Below are 26,872 nucleotides of genomic sequence, written 5' to 3' on the forward strand. Positions count from 1 at the left end.
CAAGGTTGTTTTTTTGGTTTTGTTTTTTTCTTTACTGCAGTGAGTGATCAAAACACATGCTTGAAACAGTCTTATTCACAATATTAAAACAAGTAATTGTAAAAAATTATCTATTACTATAAGTGTGCTAGAGTTTCTCTTAGGAAGAATCAGTTCCTGCAAAAAAACTCAGCACTTTAGCAACAAATAGAACTGTTCAAGTGTATATATGAACTGTAGTTTGATACCTGCTAATTGAATATATTAAATAAAACAGAAACCCTAACAGGCATAGTAACAGCACTTGCAGTGAGAGGTGGCTCAATCAGTTGTAGCTTTGAGTGGAATGTGGTGAGTAATGGAGTTATTTTTGAACCTCGTACTTTTGCTTTCCCTGTGCATAAGATTATTGTATCATGATGGCATCAGCAACATGACCATTGTTAGTGATGCCCCCTGATCACATTATATACCAAGTGCAGTGATTTATAGGTGTCACATTGGCATTAATTTATCTGGGAATTGCATTGTGCATAGCAGTCATGGAGGGCAGAGGTCAGGCTGCCGGTCAGGGGCTGGGTATTGTTGGAAGAAACTTGCAAAAGACAAGTCTCTCTCTATAAATAGGACTGATGAGTGCTTCGAGAAATTAATCTCTTTTCCACTCTTATATGGAAACAAATAGCTTTTAATATGCTTAATTTCAGATTTGGTCATAGTGCCAGTCAGTCAACTCTAAACTAGTGTTGGAAGTGTGTCAAGAATTGGATCCTGTTATGTGAAAAGGAATCTTTGACCAAATTAATTAAATGTTGAACACTTGTGTTAATAATGATTTTTGATTGTATTTTTAGTCATGTAGCACTGTAAAAATACACAAAACTTCTATAAAGCCGTATCTTTTTGGGCTTAGGGATTCTTTTTTTGGGAAATAAGCTTGCTATCTTACCACTTTTGTTCTTTACAGCTCTGTAATCACCAGGAATCTTCAACATCTTTATGTATGCTCGGCAGACACATATATATGCATGTATGCGTAGTCACAATTTCTAGGGCTTGCCTGCATAATGTAAATTTGCTGAATTTGCATCTGTCTAAGAGCTGGGAAACCACTTCCTTTTCCTTTGGTTAATGTCAGTCTTCTGTAATAACTCTTCAACACCATGAAACAGAGTATGTAGTGTTACAGTTAATTTGTCTCTTCCTGCGTTTGTTTGTTTAAATAGCAATGAAAAGCCTATTGTATATGCTATCTCCATTACAGGAGACATGGTAGTAATATGTTCATAACAGTCAGTTGATTGATATCTTTTGCTAAGATGTTGATGTTGGTATTGTCTTGATGTCAAAGGTCAAAGGAAAAGCAAGATGTTGAAAGTACATATCCTAAAGAGCAGTATGCATTAATTTGAGGATGTGCTCCTAAATTTATTAAAACATTCTAGAATAGGAAAAATCCCACCCCAACATCTCTGGAAGCTATTTGATGTGTTGACATACATTTCAGAATAGAAGTTCCTTTTATGTTCCTGTTGCTAAGTTAATGGTGTAATTGAACATCAGTTTCACCTTGAGTTGTTAGGTGCTACTGGAGAAAATAGTGGCAGCTCTTTCAAGGACAGAGAACTACTTGCCGACTCTAAACGAAGGGTAATTTCTTGATGAAGTTAATAAGCTGAACCAGGAGATTATTTTCTCATTCCCACAACTGTCCTGATATGAATCCCTGTAAAAAAAGAGGACTAAAATGTCATTTCTCTGCCTTGGTGTTTATAAAGTAGCTTCTTTCAGCGTTACAGGTCAAGCTTGTACTTCTGTATTATTTGTGTCACAGCTGAATTTTTAAACTAAATAAGAATATGACCTAATTTATCAGAGAAATGAGTCTAGCACTAGTTCCTTGACACCCTGGAAGGACACAAATGGAAATGGTCATGTTAGTTCACTAAAGGTAATTTTGTCAAGTGCTTTTGGATTGCTGTTTCTTAAACCCCTTGTCTTTAGATACTAAATTTGGGCAGCAGGTAATTTTTTGTTTACTTGTGTCCTTTTAAACTCTCTTGAAAAGGCCACAGAGCTGTGTATATTGGAGTTCATGTCCCACTTGGCAAGCCAGGCCGTCGACGGCACAGACATCGTGGGCACAGGCACCACAGAAGAAAAAAAGAAAAAGAAACTGATAGAGAGGATGGCAGAGAATCTCCATCATATGGTAAGAAGTTTGTTGTGTTCTTCATGTCTCCTGAAAATAAACTTGTAGTAGCTACTCTGTGCTTAAGTGTTGTTTGTTTTGTGCTATTTCTTTTATTCTCGCTGTAATTAATGTCTTTTTGTGTACAGTCAGACAAGGATTTTGTGGTTGTGTTTTATCTAAGTCAGAAGCTGTTGGACTTGGTCCAGCTGTCTGCATGAATGTTCAGCAGCCTGCACTGAATAGGTTAGACTAGAGCTTTGTAATGCTCTCCTGTAGCATGAAAATCTGTGTTATTTAAATTAGACACCTTTTTTCAGATTGTGTAGTCGTGTATGCTTGTTCCTCTGATTTTTGAAACTAAGCATGTAGCTGTGAAAAGCAGCATTTGCCATGGTAATTTGATCAATGATCTTATTTTATTTAAATATTTACTTCAGCCTTCTTGGCTGTCTGTTAGTAAAGGAATTGCACTGCCTCATAAATTTTTGGTTTGGATCACGAACTGTGCCCCCCCCCCCCCCCCCCAACTTTTATCCTCAAGAGTGGACAATTTTGTCATATCATTCTCTGAAATGAAATTATTTGGCCATATACTTAAGTTTTTCTTCAAGACCCCAAGTCCACTTTAATTCTTAAACTGTCATGAATGAGCAGATTATGGTGTAATGTTTGAATTTAAGTGTGGACACCATGCTGTTCACTGTTACCTTTCAATGACTAGCAGCATGTTCTACGTGGGGCCAGTACCTGAAACAAAGGAATTTTCAAATGGAAATGCTCTGACAAATCTGAGTTTCAACCATCTTCAAGGCCTCCCCTCCCAAATACAAATTATTATAATGGACATCATGTTTGTAGAGTCTTTCTGTATAGTTTTTGAAGAAACAAGTGATATTAAGTTGACAGAAATTCACTTCTCTGTTCCAGTTGCTTCTGTATACTATATGCACAGAATTTGGCAGGATTTTGGGGTGTGTTGGATTTGGGATGGAAACAATCTGCTATAGACCTTAACTAATAATGAATGTTGTTTGCATTCAAGAGCACATTTCATAATGATGCTACTAGATGGTGGTATATACCAGAACAAAAATGCTAAAATAAAACTCAGTTTAGAATGAACTTTTTTAGTTATTCATATCTTACGTTTAAATCTAAAAGGCCATCTTCCTTCTACAGTAGAAGCCTACAGTTTTATATTCATATCTAACAGCTGTGAGAGTGGTGTTTCAGTGAATAAAGTTAAGACTTCTAAAACTTGAGAAAATTAAAATAAAAATTAAAATTGAGGTTTACCTGGATTTTCTATCTCCAACCTTCCTTGAGATAACATTGCAATTAGTACATTTATTGAACCCTTGTAGTATGAGAATTCACTTGAATTTATGTAAAAGTATTAAAAGCATCTCTAAAATAATGTGGTTTAATTGGTGTTTTTAAAAATTTTGTTCATATTAATTGAAATCCAGCATTTATTTGATCAATAAGGAAATTTTATTTTTAGCAAGTTATTGAGCCTGTTCCACTATGCACTGTGCTATGAGAAGTTAAAATATTTTCTGGACACTTCAGCTCCATAGTTTTCTACTTTCCTATGCTAATTTCTACATACTGCTCCAACCATGCAATGAAAAAAATTTATCCTACATAAATAGCAACAGACCACAGAAAAATCTGCTGCTCTAACAGTCAATGCCTGGCTGCTCGCTGATGACTGTCTTGAACTGTGGCTTGGGCAGCTGCTCTGTAAGTAAGGCTGTTTGTTTCCATCAGCCTGTTTTGTTTTAACTTTTTCTTCTTTAGTGTCTTGTGTCATGATGGTATTAATTATTTTGTTCTCAAAATGAAAACAAGTTTTCTAGTGTTTTGGTATATTAATTTCTACTTTTTTTCTTTTAACCAAATTTACTGTTGATGTTAACTTTCATATTAGCAATCTATAAAAGAGCCAAGAACAGTTGATTAATGTTCATAAACATGGATTTCCAGATGTTTTGTTTTCTGAAACAGTGCAAAGTTTTCAGAGAGCCTTCTTTTAAAGACATGTATATGTTTCTTTTGTTCCTCTTCCCTCTTAAAGAGGGTGTTGTCCTGCATATTTCTAGCTGAGGGTGGGAGAGTTTACTGTTAGGTAATATTTCTTATTTCATAGAAGTATGACTTCTTCTAATTATTTAGTTTCTCCTTTTCTTCAAGACACACCATCCCAACGAGTGCAGTTTATCTTGGGTACTGAAGATGATGATGAACACATTCCTCATGATCTCTTCACTGAAATGGATGAACTTTGCTTCAGGGATGGAGAAGAATATGAATGGAGAGAAACTGCTAGGTATGTTTGGAGTAGATTGTTTCAAGGTATATCTTATAGTAATTTTATTTCAAAGCATTGCAAACCAGGTTTGGCTTAGAATCTTCACTATCTGTAGGAGTTGTTTACTCAATTCTTGCATGGCAACCCAAAACTTTAGTTCTTCTTGTCAAACTCTGAAAGAATCAATACTGTTTTCAAGAGACCCTCAGTCTTTCTGGTACTGTGTTCTCTTCCCTAAAACTGATCATACTGAACATTTTGAAAGGTAGGAGTATACCAAGTTATAAATATGGGTGTTCGTCCATGGAGTGTGGTATTTGCAATCTCAGAAACCTCTTTGGTATGTTGTTGCCAATATATTAGTATCATTTTTTCTCAAACGTAAAGAAAATTGGGTATTATGTTTTTTCTTGGTTAGTATTTGATTAGTTTTTGGCAAATTGCATGCCTGAACATTACAGGATGCCATGATTGGTTTTGACCCTTACTAGTTTAGTTGCTTCCTTCTACCTGTGCATTGTGATGAATTCTTCTGCATTCAGTACTTCCAGCCACCTTGTTGCATGTTAAATTTTGTAGAAGCTCAATTTGCATAATGCCTGTGAGTGGGAATCCAGATCAGTTTTATAGTTTCATGTGTTAATATTGCATAGTTCTTAAAATTCTGACTTAGCAATCTTAGGAGACTTGAACATGCTGTATGATATGTTTCAGACAGCTTTCTAATCCTAAAATACTAATGAAATCAAGATGCAAGTCAGGTAATAAGGCAGACAGCCATATTCTTTACAAGAACATGTGAATAGGCAGGTATTGGTCAAGCCAAATGAAACAAAATGGGTAAAAACATAAAACAGTTGAGTATGGTTATTTAGGCCTGATAAAAATGTTAATCAATTGGGCTGTCTGAGAAAATGAAAGCTGGTATGATTTCATGGGGTTTTCTGTTCTATGTCATGCCTAAGCCACATGGAAGAGTGGGATTGCTTGCCAAATTTTCTTTCCAGGAGAAATATAAATGTGTACATGTGAATGCATTTCAGGTGGCTGAAGTTTGAAGAGGATGTTGAAGATGGTGGTGATCGATGGAGCAAGCCTTATGTAGCGACTCTGTCTCTGCACAGTCTCTTTGAACTGCGGAGCTGTATTCTTAATGGGACGGTCATGTTGGACATGAGAGCAAACACACTTGATGAGATAGCAGGTTGCAGCAAAAATTTTTAAAAATACTTTATTCCTAAATTTTAATCTATAACTTGAGACCTTGGTCTTGGTGATGTCTATGTTCTTGAAAATACTGTGAAAAAACAGGTATGTGCATGCTTGCAGCACTTTTCTTGATCTGGTTGAGAGTAGCTGGTCCTACAAATCACTTACAAAACACGACACTGGATGAGTAGGAGCTCCTTAGTATGTACTTTAGGATGAGGCCCAGAACTTGCCTTTATGTTCTAATCCCTTAATGTGTTCTGTCTTTGTTTCTACAGATGAATTGTAAATATCTGCCAGAACATTTTAGGAGTTATTTGTGCACTTTAGTACCATAATTATTAATCATATTTTGGCTGATGTTAACTTGATGCCATTAATGCAGTTAGTTGTTGCACATCAGGTATTTTTTCACCTTTATAAGAGGTGAGCAGAAATAAATGCTGTACATGTTGTTTGACCTACTGTGTTGAGTGTCCTCACTAATCACATGGTCATTTTGGATACAATGCAGGCAACTTTGAAGACTTTCATAGATATATAAAAATATATAGATACATGCACATGTATATATACATGTTATATATGTCTGCTTGCTCCTAAATGAATTTAGAATTAGTTCTACATAATTTTCCTGGTATCTCTTGTTAGGGGTATCACACAATGGAATGCCTTCTCAGGAATCATATTAGACTTAGGGTCGACCAACATATGTGTGAAACACAAGGTGGTTTGGCCTTAAAAACTTCGGCAGTACTTGAAATGTTTTCTTGTTTTGAAATCCTTGAAATTCACTCAGGAAATTGGTATTCCTTTCCTATTTTTATGACTTACTGAGCAAGAGTGTGGAATACATCTTCATAAATGTAATGTTTTGATTTACAATTTTATTTTTAGTAATTGAATTTAGCAATAATCTTAATAAATAAGGAAAGTAATTGCTTAATTCCATGTAAACAGCACTCTGGGTAGTGGGCACTTGAGTTGCAACTAGGATACCTTAAGAGATTGTGTGAATTTGTTTCAAGTTAATTTTAGGTGCCATTGTGAAGCATGTGGCTTAGCAGTGCTTGGTATACAAGTGTGCTGCCTTTTTTCCAGGAGCCAGCAATACCCAGTAGGTAATATTGTTTGTTACTCATAACAGGAGAGGGAGGGTGGCAGGTTACCTTTTGAGAATCTGTAACAAGTGGCTGTGTGTTACCAGTGATCTCAGAAAGAAGCTGCACTGTACTGACAGACACTTTACTGCATGTTCTGATAGTCAGGGCAGAGCCCTACCCTGAGCCCTAACATTTTCCATTTTGAGAAGTTCTGTGCAATTTCAGTTTAACAGTGCAGTTAAGTATCGATACATTAGTTAAAACTGGGAAAATATATTTAAAAATTTGTCATGTAGGTTTGTGTTGCTTTGTGCAGGTTGAGGTCTTTTATGAATTGTTTTATATTTTTTTATTATTTAAAAAAAAAAATGGACCTCTAAGAAACACAGTAGATATTTTCCCTGATATGTAGGCTTTCTTTCCTGGTGTGAGCATACTGGTGAGATGCCTTTTTGAAATTAGATGTTGTTTGACAGATGAGTAGTTAGTTTTAGATTATATACCTAGATTTTGTTTCATACTTCCTCTTCTAAAGCATGTGAATCACACAAAGTTCAGTAAAGAGTCTCAGTAGAGCATCTGAAGATGACAGGAGTTGTGTAATTGTTCTCATTCTATAGCAACTTTCACTTTTATGTAGTTGAATATACTTTTAAAAGTAGGGAACACCAGGTTAAGACTGTCATAAGTCTGTTTTCCTTTGTGTTTGTCTTTGTGTACTCACTCCTGGTGTAGGTTTGTTGAATACAATAAATACTTTTTTTGAAAGTGAGTTTCCATTGAAAGTTGAAGTAAATGGCTACAAATTATAAGGTACTTAAGTACCTAAGTACCTTACATTTCTTGAAATGATGCTACTAATAAATACTCTGTCTTGGATCTGCATGTTTTGCTTTTCTTCTTCTCACATTTGCTTATTTAGTGACATCTGAAAATTTCCTGTGAATTCTTGAAGATTGTTTTGCTAAAGAGAAGACTTTTCTTTTAAACATATTTTGATTTTATTATTTGATGCAACTACAGTGCTTGAGTGAGGTGAAAGAGAGATTTGATAGCTACCTATATAATTTTCTTCTTTTGTTATTATGTAGATATGGTTTTGGACAGCATGATTGCCTCTGGCCAGCTGGATGAATCCATAAGAGAGAATGTGAGAGAGGCTCTTCTAAAGAGGCACCATCATCAGAATGAGAAGAAATTCAGCAGTCGGATTCCTCTAGTTCGGTCTTTCGCAGATATAGGCAAGAAACATTCTGACCCTCACTTGCTTGAACGAAATGGTGAGATAAGTTGTAGCCTCCAGTTCATACTAACCTGGTAAATGATGCTCTCACTGGGAGATGAAGGAAAGGTCAGCTGGTAATAACAGATAAGTGTTTCCTTCTTGGTGAGCAAAGAACTAACAATAAGAGTGTGTGTGATGTGTAGCTGTGGATATTTTTTGATTTAGTGAAATATTTTACTCCTGCCTGTATACCATAGCATGCATTATTATTTTGAAGCGTAGTAGTAGAAGTACATTGATCCTAATGTTTTTTTGGTATATGCTTAAATAAAATGTGCAATGTTAGAGGAATTTCAGCATTGTGGCATAACTTATACATGTGTCAGATGGATCCTACTTGCTTTTACAGTCTTTGCACAGGAGATTTAGTGATCATGAGTTCAGTGATGCTGACAATTACTGTGTTTTAACCCAGTGTTATGTTCATTTGACAAGAAGTTTGCTACGCCAATGGTGAAGGTAGTACTGTTAGCTAGAACACTGTTTATTTTTATCTTATTTTGTAGAGAAGGGTCTAATGGGAACAAAAATCCCAAACCCAAGAAAGGTATTAGCAATGTTCTTAGATATCTTTTTTTGAACCAGTTCCTGAAAATTTATTCTAGACATCCAATCCCAAATTCCAAATAGCAATATGTACTACAGAGCAGCTTACTTGTATTCTTGTGTTTTTATGGGGCCTCTATTGTCATCTCTGTTCTTTGTTTCCTTTTGCCTTGCATTAAGTAAGACACTGATTTCTTTACTCTGAAAAAATGAAATTTTTTACTCTGGTGAAAATTTAATTCTGATTTCATGAATCAGTACTTGAAGTGAACTTCCTTTTCTGTCTTGAAAGATGCCTCATTGCTTAGAGTATGTTTCACTTAGTTAAGTGGTTGTTAGGAGCTATATATGCTGGAGTATTCTCCAATGAATGCCTCAGCTTGCTGATAGTTTTTTTTTTTTTTGTTAGCCAGTACATATATGATATATACTTAAATATTTCTCTAGTAGCTTCAGATTTATTTTTTCAAGAATGAAAATGCAGCTAATTTATCTAAGAGCATAATGTCTCCCGCAACTCCTGACTTACATGTTTTGTTCAGCAAACATGAAAATTTCACACACACAGACTTGGTTTTGCCCATCCTTGAACACCTGTATCCCCAGATATAATACTGCAAATTTGAGATCTCTTTCTTGCCAGTTACCTTTCATGTATCACTTGCATTTTTTAGAGCATTTTATTCTTAATACTCTTTTTATAAGAGATTATGGGATGTATGCTGAAACAAGAAGCCAGTATAATATGATGAACTCCTTGTCAGCATATACTTATTTACTTTTCTTGTTATGTGTTGGTAACCCTCTAATAAGCTGGTAAAACAAACATGCCTATGTGCATATTAGTTCTTAGGCTCCTTAGGGAGTTGTGTGTTTTAGGACATGTTTGTGATTTAGCACAGGTATACTTACAGAAGATAGTTATTACTGTAGTGATTATTATAGGCAACCAAATCTACTCTATTGGTCCTATTTTCTTTACTGCTCTGCATTTTTGGTGTTTTAATAGTTGAGTTTTGAGGTTTTTGTTCTTAAATCAGGTTTGTATCTGTAGGATCCACTCTTCCATTGTTTGGGGGGAGGGGAATGTATGAGACCTTTACCTAGGCATGCTTTCTGCACCACCTCCTTGTTCATTATTCTGGGGTTGTTCAACTTACTGGTCTCTGTAGTGCTTGGTATAAATGGGAGAGTAAATGTGTCCAGTTTGCTGTTTCCTTGTTTGATGGCATGGTACATGAAACCAGCATGTTTTGGATTTCAGGGATTGTAGCAGAAGTCATCAGTAATGTTTTCAAGGAGACTGGTCATCCCAGGAAAAGTGTTTGTGGCAAATGGGAGAAATGGTATCACTAAACCTTTTAATGGAAGTACTAATATGAGCATAAACAGTCTCTCTTCCTGCTTAAGGAAGAACTGAAAAATCCATTACAAACTCCAGTCTGAAGTCTTCTTATGGAGAGACTGTGTTCTCTCCATAAGAAATTAGTGAGACATGGAAACTAGAGCAACAAAAGTTACAAGGGATTTTGGAGAAATGTTTGGTTTTAGCCATATGGGGCTATTGGTAAGTCGCAGCAAGACGATACGGAGAACGGGCTGTGTATCTCATTTTTGTGCCCTCTTCAAAAATATACATTAGACTACAGCTTCCTGGGAAAATTCTCAGTAAAACAAGACTTGTTGGAAGACAGTTGCATTTAACACATTTAGATATGTTTGATCATGATTGCTTTTTGAAAATTAATAGTTCTTTGAACATAACAGATAGAGTTAACAGAAGTCTTGTAATATTTTGGTTGCTAATAATTTTCTTGTTTATTTTTTGGATGGATTAACAATAGCTGTTGTGCAATTTGGAATAAGGAGTTCTAGAAAAAATTGAGTCAGTTTCAAGATACAATTTTTTTTTTTGTTAACAGATCTTACTCTGACTTAAGATAATATCTTCTTCAGATCTTCAGCATTCTAATTAGTGCTCCTCAGTAATTTCTGACTTTCCTAATGTCTGGTATCAGATCTGCTCTTATCTCTTACCTTACTTGCATGACTATGACACTTTGGCCCATAAAGCTTGCAATTTACTATGTAAATTGTTAATTCATATTTGTATCGGTGTGGATTTGGTTTGTTTTGTTTGAATTTAATATAATCTATCCCTTTTGTAAGCCTCATGGTGTTCCATTTGTTTTATCTCAGGGGAAGGCCTTTCAGCCTCCCGCCACTCTTTGCGAACAGGTCTCTCTGCCTCAAATCTTTCCCTGAGAGGAGACAGCCGTTTGTCGGTTCTTCTCAGTAACCTTCTTCCTTCTTCAAGAGCTGGGACCCCGGCAGCCTCAAGGTGTACAACCCCTGTAACCACCCCTCAAAACACACCACCCTCCAGCCCTACCTGCCGCCCAACCACAACTGCCCAGCCAAGCCCACTTCAGGGCAAGGAATTGCTGGTGTCACCTGCCAGTGATGATATTCCTTCAGTAGTAATCCACCCACCTGAGGAGGACTTAGAAGTGCAGGAAAGCCAGGAAAAGAAGACAGAGGAAAATATTGGCAAAACACCAGGCAACTATTGAAATTTAAGCTGTCCATGTGTGATGCTCTCTGCATCTGGATCACTTGCACTGCAATGTTTTTGGCACAAAGAAATATGATAACTGTTACCTTTGCCTGCATGTTTATTTCTTCTCAGTTGTGACTGTCTTCTTGTTTGGCATTTTTAACTTTTTAGCTTTTAACTAAAGCAAGCAAAAAATTCTTCAATTAACATTAATTTGTGTAACTAAAAAGGAATATGGTTTTAAAATCTAATATATAAGCAAAATGTCAAAAATGGTGGCCTTTTCCTTTCACTCACCTACAGTCCATAGCAGGTTTTGCTTTGGTTTAGTCAGTGGTTCAGTTAATGTATTAAACCAGTGTTGGATATCCTGAGATAGGTACAGCTGAAACCATAGTAAAGTATTAGAGGTGAATATGAAAAGAATTAGGAAGGATACAATTATCAGTAGCATCCATAGTTTAGTTGTATCATGAAGCTTTCGAGCAGTTTTATTTTTGGTTTTGTGCTTTTAAAACCCATGACTGTTAAAACCAGTAGTAGTTAACTGATGAAATGGTCAGGTTCAGTTCACCTGCAGCTGTTTCCAGATAGTTGTCCATTAATGCACTCCTTTAGCATCAGACACTCCATTAGTGTTTTGTTGTGTTTGATATGCAAAATGGGAGACAGTAGTTAGGAACTTGTAATTGTAGGCTGGAGCTCAGCAATATATTATTTTGTTATCTGCAAAGCTATTCTTCTTTATATGTAAAAAGGTATGTAGGTGTATAGATAAGTTGAACGAAACTGTTAGAACTTTCCATCCTTTCTTGAAATGTTTTTAGTAAAAGTTTTATAACTGCATTCTGCATACATACTGTTATACTTGCTTTACTTTTGCAAAATTACCACCTATTTAGAAACTTCATAATTCTACTTGGCAGATTGTGTTTTTAAGGGGGGATCGTCTTTCTTTTTGGTCTTCAGGCTCTTCCTCCCCTTCCTACAAATTTGTCTTGCCAAAATCTAGCTTGTAGTTTTGACTGCTTTAGGCCTGTGTGTGTTGGGAGCATGGAGTCTGATCTCCCTTGGTTCTTCCTTCAGTTGAGGCTTTGCTTGGTTTCTTCCTCACTTGTTTAGTAAATAAGAGCACACTGTTACATTTAAGAGTGGAAATGTGCTGACAGAGAAGAAAGAGGCTGTGGTTATCTGCCTTTTCACATTGGCAGCCAAGTCACTGAAAAGGAAAGATACTACGTCATAGTTTCTTATCTTCAGTTGAAGTATAGAGGCCTCATCATTACTTAAATTCAGAAAAGCAAACACAAATCTCTTTTTCTGACTTCCCTATGAGACATTAAGAGACTTCATATGATGATAATTCTGTCACAGGTCACCTTCCAAATGTCCTTAGAAATCAGAAGTAAAATAATAGCTGTAATTGTTTTTCCAGTTCTCATTTCTCTGACAGGAATGACAGCATGCCAGACACAAGATCTTTAGAATCCAGGAGAAGGCAAATAAATAAAGCTCAAGTACATGATGCTATTACCATCACCACTAGTAAGGCTTTCTACTAGAATCTCCAAGTCATGTTCAAATCAGTTTTGTTCCTCATGCAGATGTTTCTCATAAAGAAAAAAATGTGAAAGGTATGATTTCCCAGTTAATCCATGAGTCTTTCCAGAGAATGATAAACACCAACAACAAAGATATTTTTGTTTTCTGGGGTTTCCCCCACTTTTTTAGTTCAAGAAATCATCTGACCACAGAGAGACACGTTTTTTCCTTAGATTTGCTTTTGAAGACATTCTCAGACTATGACTTCAGGGCTGCAACTGGACCAGTTTCTGTCTTGGGAGGCAAGAGTCAAAGAAAACCCTTACAAGGAAGTCAACTTCCTGGTATTAATTAAGAAAAAAACCCAAACAAATCTTCCTGGTCCATTCCACTATATGTTATGGCCTGTATAACCTCTCCAGTAATTCAGAATATTGCAGCATGAAGACATTTTACACATCTGTATGATTGAGTTTGGTTTGCCTCCTGTGAGCATGAGGAGCTGTGTTAATTTTCTAATAGGTGTTTTTTTTTCTATTTACATTCCTCTGTCATTTGCCTTGTGTTATTCAGACTTTTATTTTTTAGTTTTCATAAATAGCTGGAAGGTTACTGAACTTAATGTGAGTTACTGTAAAAGGAGGGAAAAGAGACACACCTTTGGCCTACCACTTAATTTTAATCAGCCAGTCATCAGTTCATAGTAAGTCAACTAGACAAAGGCTTCTCTTAATAATGTTTTTTTAATTTTGTCATCAGTTGAAGAGCAGTGTTTGTTTTCCCATCTTTGAACTGTTGAATAATGAATTCCATAGGAAGGGCTGGGAAGTGAGCTGTGTCACAGCTAAAAATTAACACTGTTAATTCACCAGCATCACTGAGGTTTTATAATGTCTGTGAACAACAGCAAAGAAGTCTGTTTTAAAAGGTCTTTTGGTCCACTGATAAATGTACTTTAAAACTGAGCAAAATAACATTTACAACAACTTTCCTCTTACAGTATTTTTAAATAATGATTCAGAGAAATTTGCATATTTGCTCTCTAGTAGTAATATGAACTTTTTTTGTATATTAGATCTAAATTGGAATTTAGTTTTAAAATTTGATTTTAATTTCCTCAACTACAAATATGGTTGACTTCATATTTAGAAGATTTGTATTGTATAATTTTTGCCTTTCTAAATAGTTATTTTGGAATAGTCATGCTTAGATGTGTAACTCATATATTACTCATCTTTTTCATATGAAACAGATGTGAGACAACTGTATGTAATCTTCGTGTTTTCTTTTTTCTGTCGATAACTTTGATTAGATTTTTGTGATCACAGTATTAAGTGTAGTTGGCTAGAAAAAGCACATGATCTTTAGTGAAAGTGTAGTTATAAATACCTTAACTTGAGTTTGAGGTTTTATTCCAAATTACTCAAGACTTACTCCACTGTTGTCTGTCAGAGGAGACGAGTGGTCCATCTGCCTAACTAACATCAGGAAGAGCGCTGTGTTTTTAAGGATCCCCTCAGTAGCTTCATAACAATGAGTTTCTCTGTCTTAGAATCTGAAAAGTACTTCTAGGTAGTTGTCCTTGAGTTTGCATCTCCTGAACTGGAGAAGAGAGGGAAATAAGTTATTTTATTAATGTGAGATTGGAATAGAAGTGTTTCACTTCTATTAAAGAAGATTAATTCATCGGTTCAGTTTCTCTATAAATAGCAGATCGATGGATATGTGTAATGAAGGCAGGCTCATATGGAAATGCTTGCTCAGATTTGAAAACCTGTGAGCAGTACTATCTTGTGAGAGCAGCAGTCTGTCCAACTGCAAGGAAAACTATTCACACATGGTTTAGGATCAGACAAATATCCCTGTGTCAGTGCCAATACTTGTGAGCCTTAACTGTGAATGATCGGTGAAATTTTGAAGGCAAATCTTTTAGAAGAATCAGTATCACTTTAGCACTGAAACAATAAATATTTCTGCTAATATGTAGAATTCTTATTCTCTGTCCTTCTCCTTGATTGTCTCTCAGTTTTTTGTTTCTGAAACAATAAATATTTCTGCTAATATGTAGAATCCTTGTTCTCTGTCCTTCTCCTTGATTGTCTCTCAGTTTTTTGTTCTAGTCTCTGCTTGCTCTTGCTCACAGTACTTTTCCAGAAAGTACAAAATGATGCATTATGGCTTATCTTTCATCAGTTAAAAACATTTTAAGTTACCTGTATTGCTACAAAGAAGGGGAAAAATAGAGAATATCTAAACTTTTGTATTATGCTGCACTTCTGCAACAATTGTTTAATATTTCTTTCTAGTTCTACAAACATCAGCTCCTAAGCAGTTAAATACTTAGATCAGTTGATTTCATTGGTGGTTGATGGTATGGTTCTTATGAATAACATATGAATCTTGGAGCAGAAGAGCAGAATGTGTTTTTTGGTTTTGGGGGTTTTTTTTTGTTGTGTTGGCTCATTACTTGTGTATGTTAGGATTTATGAAGGAAATGACAGCCTGTTAAATTGATTTGGTTTCTGCTTCAGGAAAAACTACCCACACCACTTATATCCCTTGTGAACTGTAAGAATGAAAATTAGTGGTAAAGGCTTGGACCTGCATGTTTTTGTTGACATGATGACTTTTTGGAAGAGCTTTTTGAAAACAAATTTAGGGATAAAATAAAGTGAATAGTCATTTGAAATGCTAAAATAAGTCAAAATTGAGAAATTATAAGCATGGAGATATGCAAGTAGTTATGTGGCAGTAGTTATGATAGAACAGTAGCCTGAAGATAGCCAGAGAGGGTTTCATTTATATCTTGACTAGAGAGATGTTTGACCTAAATACAAACTTTCTCCATGTAATACAATGTTTAGGCTTCAGCCTTTATCCAGATGTGGTTTTGAAGGCATGTGGAAGCATGTTCTGTCACCACAGCTGAAAGCTCAAGTGTAGACAAGCAAGAAGGCCAAATGCACTTCTAGTACACGTTAAACTGAACAAGCAAAAGCTCTGTAATTCAAAAGGCAGGACTTGGGCTTGTTCATGCATGCCTAGACCAGCTTTTAAATGTTAATTGGGTAGAGAGAACCATCATGCAACATGGAATTCAGTGTGTATGAACACTTGGGTTACTTGCCTTTTGTACCCTCTACTGAACCTGCAATTCAGTGCTGCTGGCACTGTAGCAAGATAGATAATATGGTTTTGTTTTGGTGCAAGTGTTAAAGGGAAGCTGTATGTTGAACTTGAAAAACTTTATTGTGTGTGCTCTTCAGCTCAAGTGTAAGTTCCATATAGTAACATGTGGTTGGATGAATAGTGGGAGCTTTGGTCTGTTGATTGAAAGCATGGTTTGCAAGCTGTCCTTCATGTAGTACACTGCTTACTTTTACAGCTTAGTTAACTTTGTTGACTACATTCCTTGTAGCTTGAGGCTGGCTGACACTTTTTACAATTGCAGTAACTGCTACACAGCAGACTACAGGTGTTTGCATTTGGTATCCGAGGATTTCTTAGTACGGTGAAGATGCTATATACTAACTTCTGAATCAGTTATGATTAAAATGCCAGCAATTTTTTCTGCAATTAAAGCAGCTGATGTTTTCTGGTGACTGTTTTGCAAATGGCCATCATTTGGGGCAATACCTAATTTTTAAAATTATGTCATTTTTTTGACAACACAGTGACTTATTAATGTTGCATTTATGATACTAATGTAGGGCACTTACTGAATAACGTGCACTTTTGCATTAAGCAAGCTGCCACCTTGAGTTTTGGTAGTGTTGCACACTCAGTTCATTTCCTGAACTATTTTGAACTTATCTCCTTTGTTTTAATTTAGGGCTGTTGGCATCTCCACAGTCAGCACCTGGAAATTTGGACACTGGGAAAAGTGGAGATGTTAAAGGTACTGGGACAGGAGGAAGCAGAGAAAACAGCACTGTTGATTTTAGTAAGGTAAATAATATTAAATACCTTAGTGTTTAGCATCAATTAACAATGTAACAAAAACTGTGCTGGTTGGAACTTCCCCCTTAGTTACAACTGAGACGTGTACCAGTGTACGCATGAAATAGGTACTGAGAGATAACTTGTGTCACAATATTATCTAGGCTAAATGTGTCAGGTGTTTTAAAATTCTTCCCAGTGGAATACTTCTCAGTATTTTGGTAACATAAGAATGCAGCTGCTGTAATTTCTCGTGCAGATGGAGATATTTACACATCTGCTATTCAGGCTCTTATGAAAGCAGTTCTATACATTGTGTTGTAACTTCTTTTTCTAGAACTTTTTGTTAGTTCCTTTTTTTTTTTTTTGTGAAGAGGGCTTTTAAGAAGAATTTGCTTTATACATATAATGAGTTTCCTCTGCAAAAGTTGTTGTACATCTTAGTCATTAAAAACATGTAGTACCACTTTCTTAAGGAGACCTTGTAAAAAATCTACTGGAAATCTCATATATTTCTTTCATTATATAAATTTGCTGGGCAAGTTCCATTGTGACTGTTACTATAAAGTTCAGTCAGAAGTGTCATCTCTACTGTGAAACACTGTAAGAAGATGGTTTTGCCAAGTTAAATAATTTTGTTTAAGGAAAGCTAACTTACACTGTAGTTGTGATCTAATCATGGCAGGTGCCATATATTCCTGCTCCTCTATCACAGTTTTTATATTTTTGCTTGGCCTGTCCTTGTGTACACCTGCCTTGTCTCCTGTTGGACAGGAGTCAGCCTCCTGGCACTGTAGTTGTGGCACACTTGGTGTGGGACTCAAGAGGCCATCTGTAAGTTCTCTAGCTAGCAATGTTACTGGTGCTTGTGTGTGTGTGTATGTGAACACGGAGTTCATGTGCTGTACCGTTTTCTAATGCACTTCTGTGATTATGTACAGAAATGAAGGTGAAGATTTTCAGCCATCATATTCTTTATGAATGAACAAGATGAATACACAAATTATTTTTCAAAATTGTCATACTTGAAATACATGGCTGTGAAATAACTTACTGCATTCTAGAAACCATGTGTAATTACATGAACTCTCCTTACTTAATTGTGCATAGATTTTGTTAATTTATGTCCTATCACGGAATGTTTGTCATGATAATATTAGAAAGGTGATTATGCAGTTTGGAGTCTTCTAGAATGTACTGGGTGTTAGTAATCTAACTTATAGAAAATAGTTTATTATTTGGCTGGCTGGCTGACATTTTCTAAATGTGTTTGTCTTTTCTGTATTGTGGGATATTTAATTTGCTTTTTAATTTTTATTTGTAGCATAAATGTCTTGTAAATTCTGATAAACATAATTATGTTATGGAATTTCTGCTAAGAAATTGTAAGGGATTAAACACTTGTTTCATCTTTGTATGAATAGGTTGATATGAACTTCATGAGGAAAATTCCTTCAGGAGCAGAAGCATCAAATGTATTAGTGGGAGAAGTAGATTTTTTAGAAAGACCTATTATTGCTTTTGTGAGGCTCTCCCCTGCTGTGCTTCTCTCGGGTCTCACAGAGGTTCCGGTTCCTACACGGTAAATAAATGCCTGGAAAGTCTGGCTTTACTTATGCAATAAGATAATATTATTTAAGATCTCAAATAGCTGTAAATTTTTTATATACTGTATTAAGCTCAAAAAAATGTAAATTTTGTTTAACATTATGTCAGTCATTTGCTGCAAAATTTGAAGGAATGAGATCTGCCACAAAATTCTCTAATGCACTATATATCTTTATATATATTTCTGTATACACACGCACACATATATACATATATACATCTATATACATGTAAAGATACTGTCTTAAGCAAGTGCAGGATTTGAAACTGAAAGCTGATTTGGAGTAAAAGGAATGAGTCTTCCAAGTTTGTGTTGACATTTTGAAGATGGGCATGAAGATAGTTATAGTTCCCTTTGGTGGGACACAGCTTGTCAGTGGGGAAGAGCACACTAAGTCTGAAGGTCTGTCTAATCTGAACATCTGCTCTTTCTATACAAATGCTCTGCATATGAATGATGTAGGTGGTAAAAAACCAGTTTTTTACTGTATGCACAAATCTACATGATTGACATTGGAGTAGTCAACCTGCAACTAATACATGGAAGCAGTTTTCAGTCTGCAATATGCTATCCAACCTGGTGCAATCACTCACCCCTGCTCCCCAAACCCAAGGATCTCACCCAGTATACTGTGGGTATGTTTACCACAGGTGTTCAAAATACCAAAATACAGGTCTCATGATGAAGGTAGAAGATCATTTCATCAATCATCATGGATGACACTTCATTTTCTGTGCACATTGATGTATTGGGCTGTTCCGTAGTGTTTGGCATACATTTGTATTTATGTTTTTTTGTGGGTTTTTTATGTTTTAAAATGATTAAAGTGTTTGTTTATCTTTGTGATTTGTAGCTTATGCACTCTATTGAAGGGCAAAAACATATATATGTGAGAATTTTTGGAGAGTAGTTGACAGTAGTGCTCATAATGGTTTTTTTTGGAAATTCCAAAATTTCTGCATGCTGAATAGCTAAAATTATTCTGTCCTAAGTTTTTCAGAATGGTGTAGACTTGCAAATCTGGAATAGCATACTTGGATTCTGAAGTTGCACTCTTGGTTTCAGTTAGGGTAGTAAACTTGCAAAGGAGACAGAAGTGAGCTTTTTGTACTATGAGTTGAAAGAAAGCGATACTTTTTTCAGATGTGTTGTGCTTGGGAATGTCACTTTCTTGAAATATAGGAAGAAGATTGTGAAACAAATTACTGAGGTTCACTCTTTGGTTCGTATCCTTTTGAATTTTTAAAATGTTACTCCTGTTCAAGGTTTTGGTGAGTTGTATGTTAGGCACTGTTACCGTGCAAGGATCTGCTAATACATGCTGTGACCCAACCCCCAGACTGGATCAGCTTCCCAGAATGTCACTTACTTTTATAGATGTTCAAATATCCAAGTTTTCTTCCTTTCCACTGACACGAGACTAGGATATGACTATATGAGTATGCCCAAGTGTACTGCAAGAAGTACAATAGGTGCATCCTCTGTGTGCCATGCCCAGTCACAGCAGGTGAAGGGGTTGAACTCTCATGAAAAGGTGATCATCAGGGACCAGGACATAGAGCTCCTAGGCTGCCACTTAAGGGGTCTTTGCTCCTGGGAATGTCAGAAAGGCTTAGAATCCAGGGGAAGTATTAATTGAGCTCTAGTCTGTGCATTTCTGCAATCTCTGAGGCATTATAAGAAGTTGAAAAATTAGGCTTAATTAAGAAGATAACCGAGTAATTTTGGCTCAGGATTTGAGTTCCTTACAGTAATGACTTTAGGCTGAATCTTTTTACAGCTGAATCTTTTTACAGTGTTGCAGCAGTCTTTTAAGATCATAAGCATTGAAAATGGTATTTTTAATACCACTTTCACTTTAATAGTATTTAATACCACTTCACCACTAAATTTTCTTTAAACATTAATTTGAATGACCCACTCTTGAATGGCTCATATAGATGAGTCAGCTGTACTCATCTGTATTACTTTCTCTACAGGTTTTTGTTTTTGTTGCTGGGACCAGCAGGAAAAGCTCCACAGTACCATGAAATTGGGCGATCAATAGCAACACTCATGACAGATGATGTGAGTGATCTGTTTTAAACGTTTGTAGTTAAAGTCTAGAATGGTGTATTTACCAACTGATTTCAGTAAATTATTTGGAGTTGTAGGTTAAAGAAAAAAACCCTCAAACTAGTTAAATGAAGAACTGTAAACTTAATTATTTTTTGTGTTAGTGAAGTAGACAATGGTAAATTAACTTCCCTCCTTTTCTGTCTTGAAGAAATCCTAAATGCATTTCCGAAAAAAAAAATTGGCTTTGATGTATAGATTTCATTTTTTGTTAAATTGGTTAACAGAACTATGAAATAGAACTGCATTTGATATGAGTCACTAGATGTCAGAAAGGACAGAAGCAGCTGTGCTGTGCAAGTGTTCAGGACACAAAGTTTTAAAAATGCATGCAATTGAATCATCATAGATTTGTGGGGCTTTTTTTTTAAATCTAAGCAAGGTCAGACAAATAGGATAAGAATTTTAATAGCCTTTTGAAGTCATATGTTTAGAGCACTATTGGTTTTAACGACCACAGGAGGGAACCAGGACTTTTTATGAGTGTTGCCATCTTACTGAGTAAAATGAGGATGTTCTAATTTTGACTTCACATTGAGCGCCACCTACTGAATTGCTGATAATTTTTAATGTTATCTAGCAGAAATACAAGTACTTTTTACTCTAGAACAATTTGAAGTTTGGTAATGTAAACTAGAAATCTGTAATTTTGCAATTGGTAACGAGTCTGTGAATACAGTTTTTGTTCAGTGTGAGAATTGAGTATTAAAAACTTTAGTTGCTGCTTCTGATCTTTTTTAGATAGGCTGATCTGATTTTTTAAGAATATTCTAGATCCCTGAAATAGGAAAAAATATCAATTATTTGATGGTTTAAAAAGACCCAAGTAGACTTCAGAGATTTATATTAAAATGAGAAGATTTAATGGTATTTGGAGAATAACAATTTAGGTTTCAAATGTACAGAGCAATTTAGGATCATGTTCTGCAAGCAGTTTTTTATAGCAAAATAGCTGTTTTTTCTCTGTGCGCATAAAATCTATCTTCGAGTTCATGTTGTAGTAGTCTGTAAAACAGTATAGTATTTTTTAGTACAATTGCTTTCATGTGCTTTTTAAGTATTTTTCTAAACTTAATTAAGGTAGACATAAAAATGCATTCTTATTATTAATAAAAACTTGTGGTTTGGTTTGAAGCTTATTTGAAGTATTTTTTGTCATGATTTAGCACAGCATGATGGTACGGTGGCTGTAGGGCAGAATTATTCAGACAAGAGTACATGAATTTGATGTTCTGAATATTGAAGATTAATTTTTCATTTAATTTTAGAAATTAACTCAATACTCGTTTTGAGTTTGAAGATAAAACTTCCATGTCTTATGGTCCATAGGAATGTGCATACCAGTAGTTTTTAATTTAAATGTATGTAAGTAAAATAAAAGTCAAACTTTTGAGGACCTACAAAATATTTTCCGTGCCTTTTAATCAAGTGTAATCATTATATAATGATAATCAGTTCCTCTTCAGAAAAATAAAACAAAAATGAGTGTTGAATACTTTCTTCTTGTAGGTTTTCCATGATGTTGCCTATAAAGCAAAAGACCGAAATGATTTGTTGTCAGGAATTGATGAGTTTTTAGACCAAGTGACAGTCCTGCCTCCAGGAGAGTGGGATCCATCTATACGAATTGAGCCACCAAAAAGCGTTCCTTCCCAGGTAAAAGGAAAAAAAAAGGTCCATCCTGTCTTGTAGTGAGGGGACCTAAACTGAACACAGGATTTGAGCTGCTGAATACAGAGGGATAATCACTACCCTTGTCCTGCTGGCCACACTCTTCTTGATACATGCCAAGATCTCAAGGGCCTTTCTGGCCACCTGGCCACACTGCTAGCTCCTATCCAGAGGGCTGTAAAGCATCAGCCAAGTCCCCACATCCATTTTGCAGGAAAAAGTGGATTATCCATTTAAGTTAGGAAAAAAAAAAAGAAGTTAAGAAGGGGGGAAAAAGACATTATCAGTATTCTGCTATGCTCTTAAGTTGATTTTATTTACCATATTTCCTTTTGAAATACTGAAATGAATTCATGTGAGAACTGGAAGAATTGGTGAGAAATTGTACTTGAGTTCATGTTCATTCTACAAGTAGCCTAGCAATGGTCGGCAAGAGTATTTTAATTATTGTAAGCACTTCTGTTTGCATGCAGCATTCATTACAATGTTTAGTGTGTCTTGTGTAGCATATACTGTTAACAGAATGTTTATGAAATAGATAAAAATCAATCATATTGCTCAGTTTTGATGATGCAGGCTTAGAATGAGAGCTAAGGAACGTGGATCCTGGGAGAGACTTTCTTCCCCTCCTCCCTCTTTACAACTTACAGGAATTTGGGCCTCCAGGATCAAAAGCAGGGGAGAGCCCAGTGCTTTTGGTTCAGGAGATTGACACTGATGTCAAGTCCTGTGGTGGTTTGGCAGAGTAGGTGGAATAGAATGGGGTAACAGCAGTGCAGTCTATTCATGAATAGCCTGAGGTTACCATGTAACTTGTTTCCAAAATAAGCAGGGCTCAGGGTTTTTTGGAAGGCAGGCTCAGCTGAAAAATTTATGAGGGGCTGGTAAGCAGCTTGCTCAGCAGGCGAATTACTTCTCATTTATATTTCAACTAAATACTGTGTGTATCATAAAAAGAGGTGAGATTCCGATACACGTTAAATATTTCTGCTCTGGAAATGGTTGAAGAAAAAAGTATCTAAAGATTTCTGTCTCATGGTTGAGCCTCTGCTGTGTGTTGAAAATCTAGGCTTTGTTTCATTGATTCATTTGTCAGGAATCTATTTCTTGTAGGTACAGGGAAGATTAATACTGTTGTGCAAGATACTAAAAAGGTCTTCCAGGTGGTGTTGTACACTTCTAGACATCTGTACTCAACAGCAGATTAGTTTGGAAAATGGAGGACTGCTGATGAGTTGGGAATATGAAAAAGGGTGTGGAAGTCATAGAATTTGTGCACACTCTCTTTTAATTATACTTTTTAGTGTAAAGGCAGTCTCAAAGTATTTTTTTTTCCTTTTTCCTTTTTTTTTTCCTCCCATCTCTTCTGTAGGATAAAAGGAAGGCACCTAAATTTCCAAATGGATCTACTCCTACAGGAGAGGGTCTTAAAGAAGAAGGCCATCATGCTGGACCTGAACTTCAGAGAACTGGAAGGTGTGTTCACTTTCCTAAATGCTAGCTTCCGTAAAGAAATAAAAGTGATAAATCTTCATCTTAATGGTTGACATTTAAACATTAAAAAATCACGGTGCAAGTGTCAGAGCGCATCCTTTGTCCTTTTCAAGTGTTGGATTCTTGCCTGTAAGTGCCAATCTGCTTAAAGTATTTTCAAGCCTCTGGCAATGTTTCTCAACACATTTGCGAAGGATTTCACATAAGATGCTGCCTAATTTAACTAACTGACTTTTAAAAGTTGGGCTTTAAATTTTAATCTTCAGGAGCATGCAATTATCATAATTACAGCAGTAATGTGCAATTTTCAGTGTTGGGCTAGGTACTAAAAAATCCCATTAATGCAAACCTGTTTCATTAAGAGTATATGAAATGGAACAATAAGAAATGAAAAGTGGCAAAAAGTAGTTTGGTATTGGTTAGCTTTGGGTTTTGGTCAGGTTTCTTATAGAGATAAAATAAAACTGAAGTAATTTTTTTCAGTTATTGTCATTTTCTGTTAATTCTAAAATATTTGCTAAAGAAGTTTCCAACATCTGGTTATGATTCAACTTTAATATCTGAAATGAGAGTAGAGATTAAATCAACTGAAAAATTTTGGAGTATATGTACAGTGTTGTTATCCCCAGAAGAATAAACTTCCAAATCAAATGCATCTTTTTCATACATTTGTGAGGAAGACTTTACAATATTTGTGTTGATTTTTACCATTGTGGCTTTGTTATAATTACCTTTTACTATTTTTGTAGACAGTATGTGGAGCTGAAAAGTTAATTTCTGCTCACAAAATTAGCTCTAGATAAGGTTTTTCTTTTTATTAGGGGTGTTGGGGTTTTTTTTTAATAATTAAAAATAAAAATAATTTTTTCTAAATGCAAATTAATATCTAGTATTTTGGAGTCTTTAAGATTTTTTAAAATTGCTCTTTAAATTCTTGGTAATAGCTTACCCAGTTGAACTAAGTAGAATATCTGTGTTCTCCAGATAACAACACTGTTAAAAATTATAGACCTATATTTATTGACATAATCATATGTATGTAGAGAATTCAAATGAAAAGCTACAACTGTATGTTGGAGTATTCATATTGAAATGTGATAATGCAGTGATCTTGGCTGAGGTTTAGCATATTTCTCTGTTCCATTGTTTTGAATATCATAAGACGTCTTTGTCTTAAAGCATCGTTTAGGTAAAATTGTTTGCAAAGTTATTTTTTCAGTATCTATCCCATATAAAAAAAATGTAGTCAGCTTTTAAAAATGTGGGTAACCTGCTTGATTATATTTGGAATACTGCTGAGTTGGAATAGATAAGATTCTCATTTACATTTTTAATTGTTATGCTTTAATCTGGATTATGAAATAGCTTAATTTGTGCCGTCAGTAGGCACTGGCAGTCATGTGTAGCCCATAGTTTTAAACTAGCTAGAATCCTTCAGTGTACAGTTTGACGAGTTTCATCTCACCTATTTAGGCTTTTTGGTGGTTTGATACTTGACATCAAAAGGAAAGCACCTTTTTTCTTGAGTGACTTCAAGGATGCATTAAGCCTGCAGTGCCTGGCCTCGATTCTTTTCCTATACTGTGCCTGTATGTCTCCTGTAATCACTTTTGGAGGGCTCCTGGGAGAAGCTACACAAGGCAGAATAGTGAGTACAAAGAATGGTAGCGGCCAGGCTTTTAGACCTTCAGAGGCAAGTCACTGTGTGCATTTGTCTCATTTATTTATACTTGTATTTGAAGAATTTACCCACAGCACTTGATTAGCCTGCCCCAAAGCAGATCTTCCCCAAAAGGTAATTGCTATGGAAAATGTGGGGAACCTATGTGAACAGGAGAAGATGCACAGGGGAGGTAAAAAATGTTTATCCTGCCTTATTGGATGAATGGCTTTACGAATTGAGAAAAGGCTTGCATTGCCTTCCTTTTGGCCGCTTAAGCGTAATGAATAGCAGTAAAGGTGCACCATCCCAATGGGCCTACTTTAGGCAAAGTCAGAGGCTCAAGGGGAATAGCCAAGAAGATGTACTGGCCTTAATTAGTAGGCCTATGAGGATGATAATGCCTGCAGTGTGTGGCCAGAAGTCCATTTATGAAACTGACAGGATATGTTTATGCTCACACTAATACATATGTTTCTCACAATAAAATAAAGTGTTTGAGGTTTATCAGCAGAAAATACTCTTCATTGTAAATGACTCAAATGTAAACCATACGCATACAAAATTTTGGTAGTGTTATGTTGGGCAGTATTCACCAGAATATCATTGCACTTCAGTTTTTGAAGCAAGGAAGAATTACTTAGTATCAGCAGTGTTAGTAACTTAGTGTCAATTGGCCTAAGAGTAAACTAGATTGAAGTGTATTTTCTGTTTTTAAATCTATTACAAAGAAACAAGGCTCTGTCCTTTTGTGGGAGGGAAGGATGTATTCAGACATGTCCTTTACAAATGCTAAGATTCTGTTGAAACTTATAATGTTACAAACTTCTTGATACTTAATGAAAATTTTAAGCTTGTACTATATTAAAATTTAGTTAACTGTTTTATCTCTTTCAATTATTGCTGTTGATTCAGGTATTTGTTTATTGATGTAGCACTTCAAGCTGATAGAACATACAGAAATCAATTATGTCTTTTCTGCGTGCTGGTTTTCCCACTGTAAATGTAGGAATGATTACTAAAATGACAATGTAAATTTTGAATGTAGAACATGTATAATAATGAAAGTACCCTCCTTTCAAAGCTTGATTCTCAAACACCTTCTTTCTTTTAGCTATCTGGAATTGTTTGCGGGTTTGTTCCTGCCTTCAGATACTTGGTGTGCATCATTGAATAAAACATTTAGTTACTGCACACACATGTTCAAGCACAGTAGCTGACATTGTAAGGTACACAGTTTGTCTTTGAAACCTTCCCTCGCATTCTCAGAGGCCATCACCTCCACAGTGCTCCTGTCCCTGCCACCCTGACTGAGAACCCCAAGGTTAATGCATTGACTAACCAAAAACACTAATTTGAAGGTAATAGAACAAGAGACTGGAATTTTTTTCCCCTAATGTTATGATCAAAGGACTCATTTTCATTTTTAATAGCCCAGTTCAGCAAATCATTTTGACCATTTTCAGATGCTTTCCTGAATTGGAGCTCAAGTTTGAAGAATTCTGTTTTCTTAGGTTTGCATCATTTCAAAGCATTTGCATCATTTGCAAATATTTGCATATTTGCAAAATAACAAATGCTTTGAAGTTCCACCAGGAACACTGTAATTCCATTACAGGAATCTGTAATCCATGACTTCTCATAGTGGTAGCTGG

At 35.6% G+C, this 26,872-nt stretch overlaps 1 protein-coding gene across 9 annotated transcripts in view; it reads left to right on the forward strand.

Annotated features, from left to right (window-relative positions):
- SLC4A7 (solute carrier family 4 member 7) overlaps positions 1 to 26,872 on the forward strand; it is a 154,867-nt gene that overhangs the window by 106,397 nt on the left and 21,598 nt on the right. For 6 of the 9 annotated variants that reach the window (XM_068206487.1, XM_068206524.1, XM_068206506.1 and 3 more), the window contains 11 exons: positions 2,048 to 2,191; positions 4,370 to 4,505; positions 5,531 to 5,691; positions 7,891 to 8,079; positions 10,830 to 11,192; positions 16,562 to 16,677; positions 18,093 to 18,250; positions 20,257 to 20,344; positions 21,902 to 22,048; positions 23,436 to 23,539; positions 25,031 to 25,205. In XM_068206487.1, the coding sequence (XP_068062588.1) occupies positions 2,048 to 2,191; positions 4,370 to 4,505; positions 5,531 to 5,691; positions 7,891 to 8,079; positions 10,830 to 11,192; positions 16,562 to 16,677; positions 18,093 to 18,250; positions 20,257 to 20,344; positions 21,902 to 22,048; positions 23,436 to 23,539; positions 25,031 to 25,205 (1,781 nt within the window). The remainder of the gene's footprint in view (positions 1 to 2,047; positions 2,192 to 4,369; positions 4,506 to 5,530; positions 5,692 to 7,890; positions 8,080 to 10,829; positions 11,193 to 16,561; positions 16,678 to 18,092; positions 18,251 to 20,256; positions 20,345 to 21,901; positions 22,049 to 23,435; positions 23,540 to 25,030; positions 25,206 to 26,872) is intronic. The other 3 variants (XM_068206497.1, XM_068206541.1, XM_068206549.1) reach the window with 3 other exon arrangements.

This window comes from Anomalospiza imberbis, chromosome 1 (assembly GCF_031753505.1).
Source record: "Anomalospiza imberbis isolate Cuckoo-Finch-1a 21T00152 chromosome 1, ASM3175350v1, whole genome shotgun sequence".
Taxonomy (NCBI): Eukaryota; Metazoa; Chordata; class Aves; order Passeriformes; family Viduidae; genus Anomalospiza; species Anomalospiza imberbis.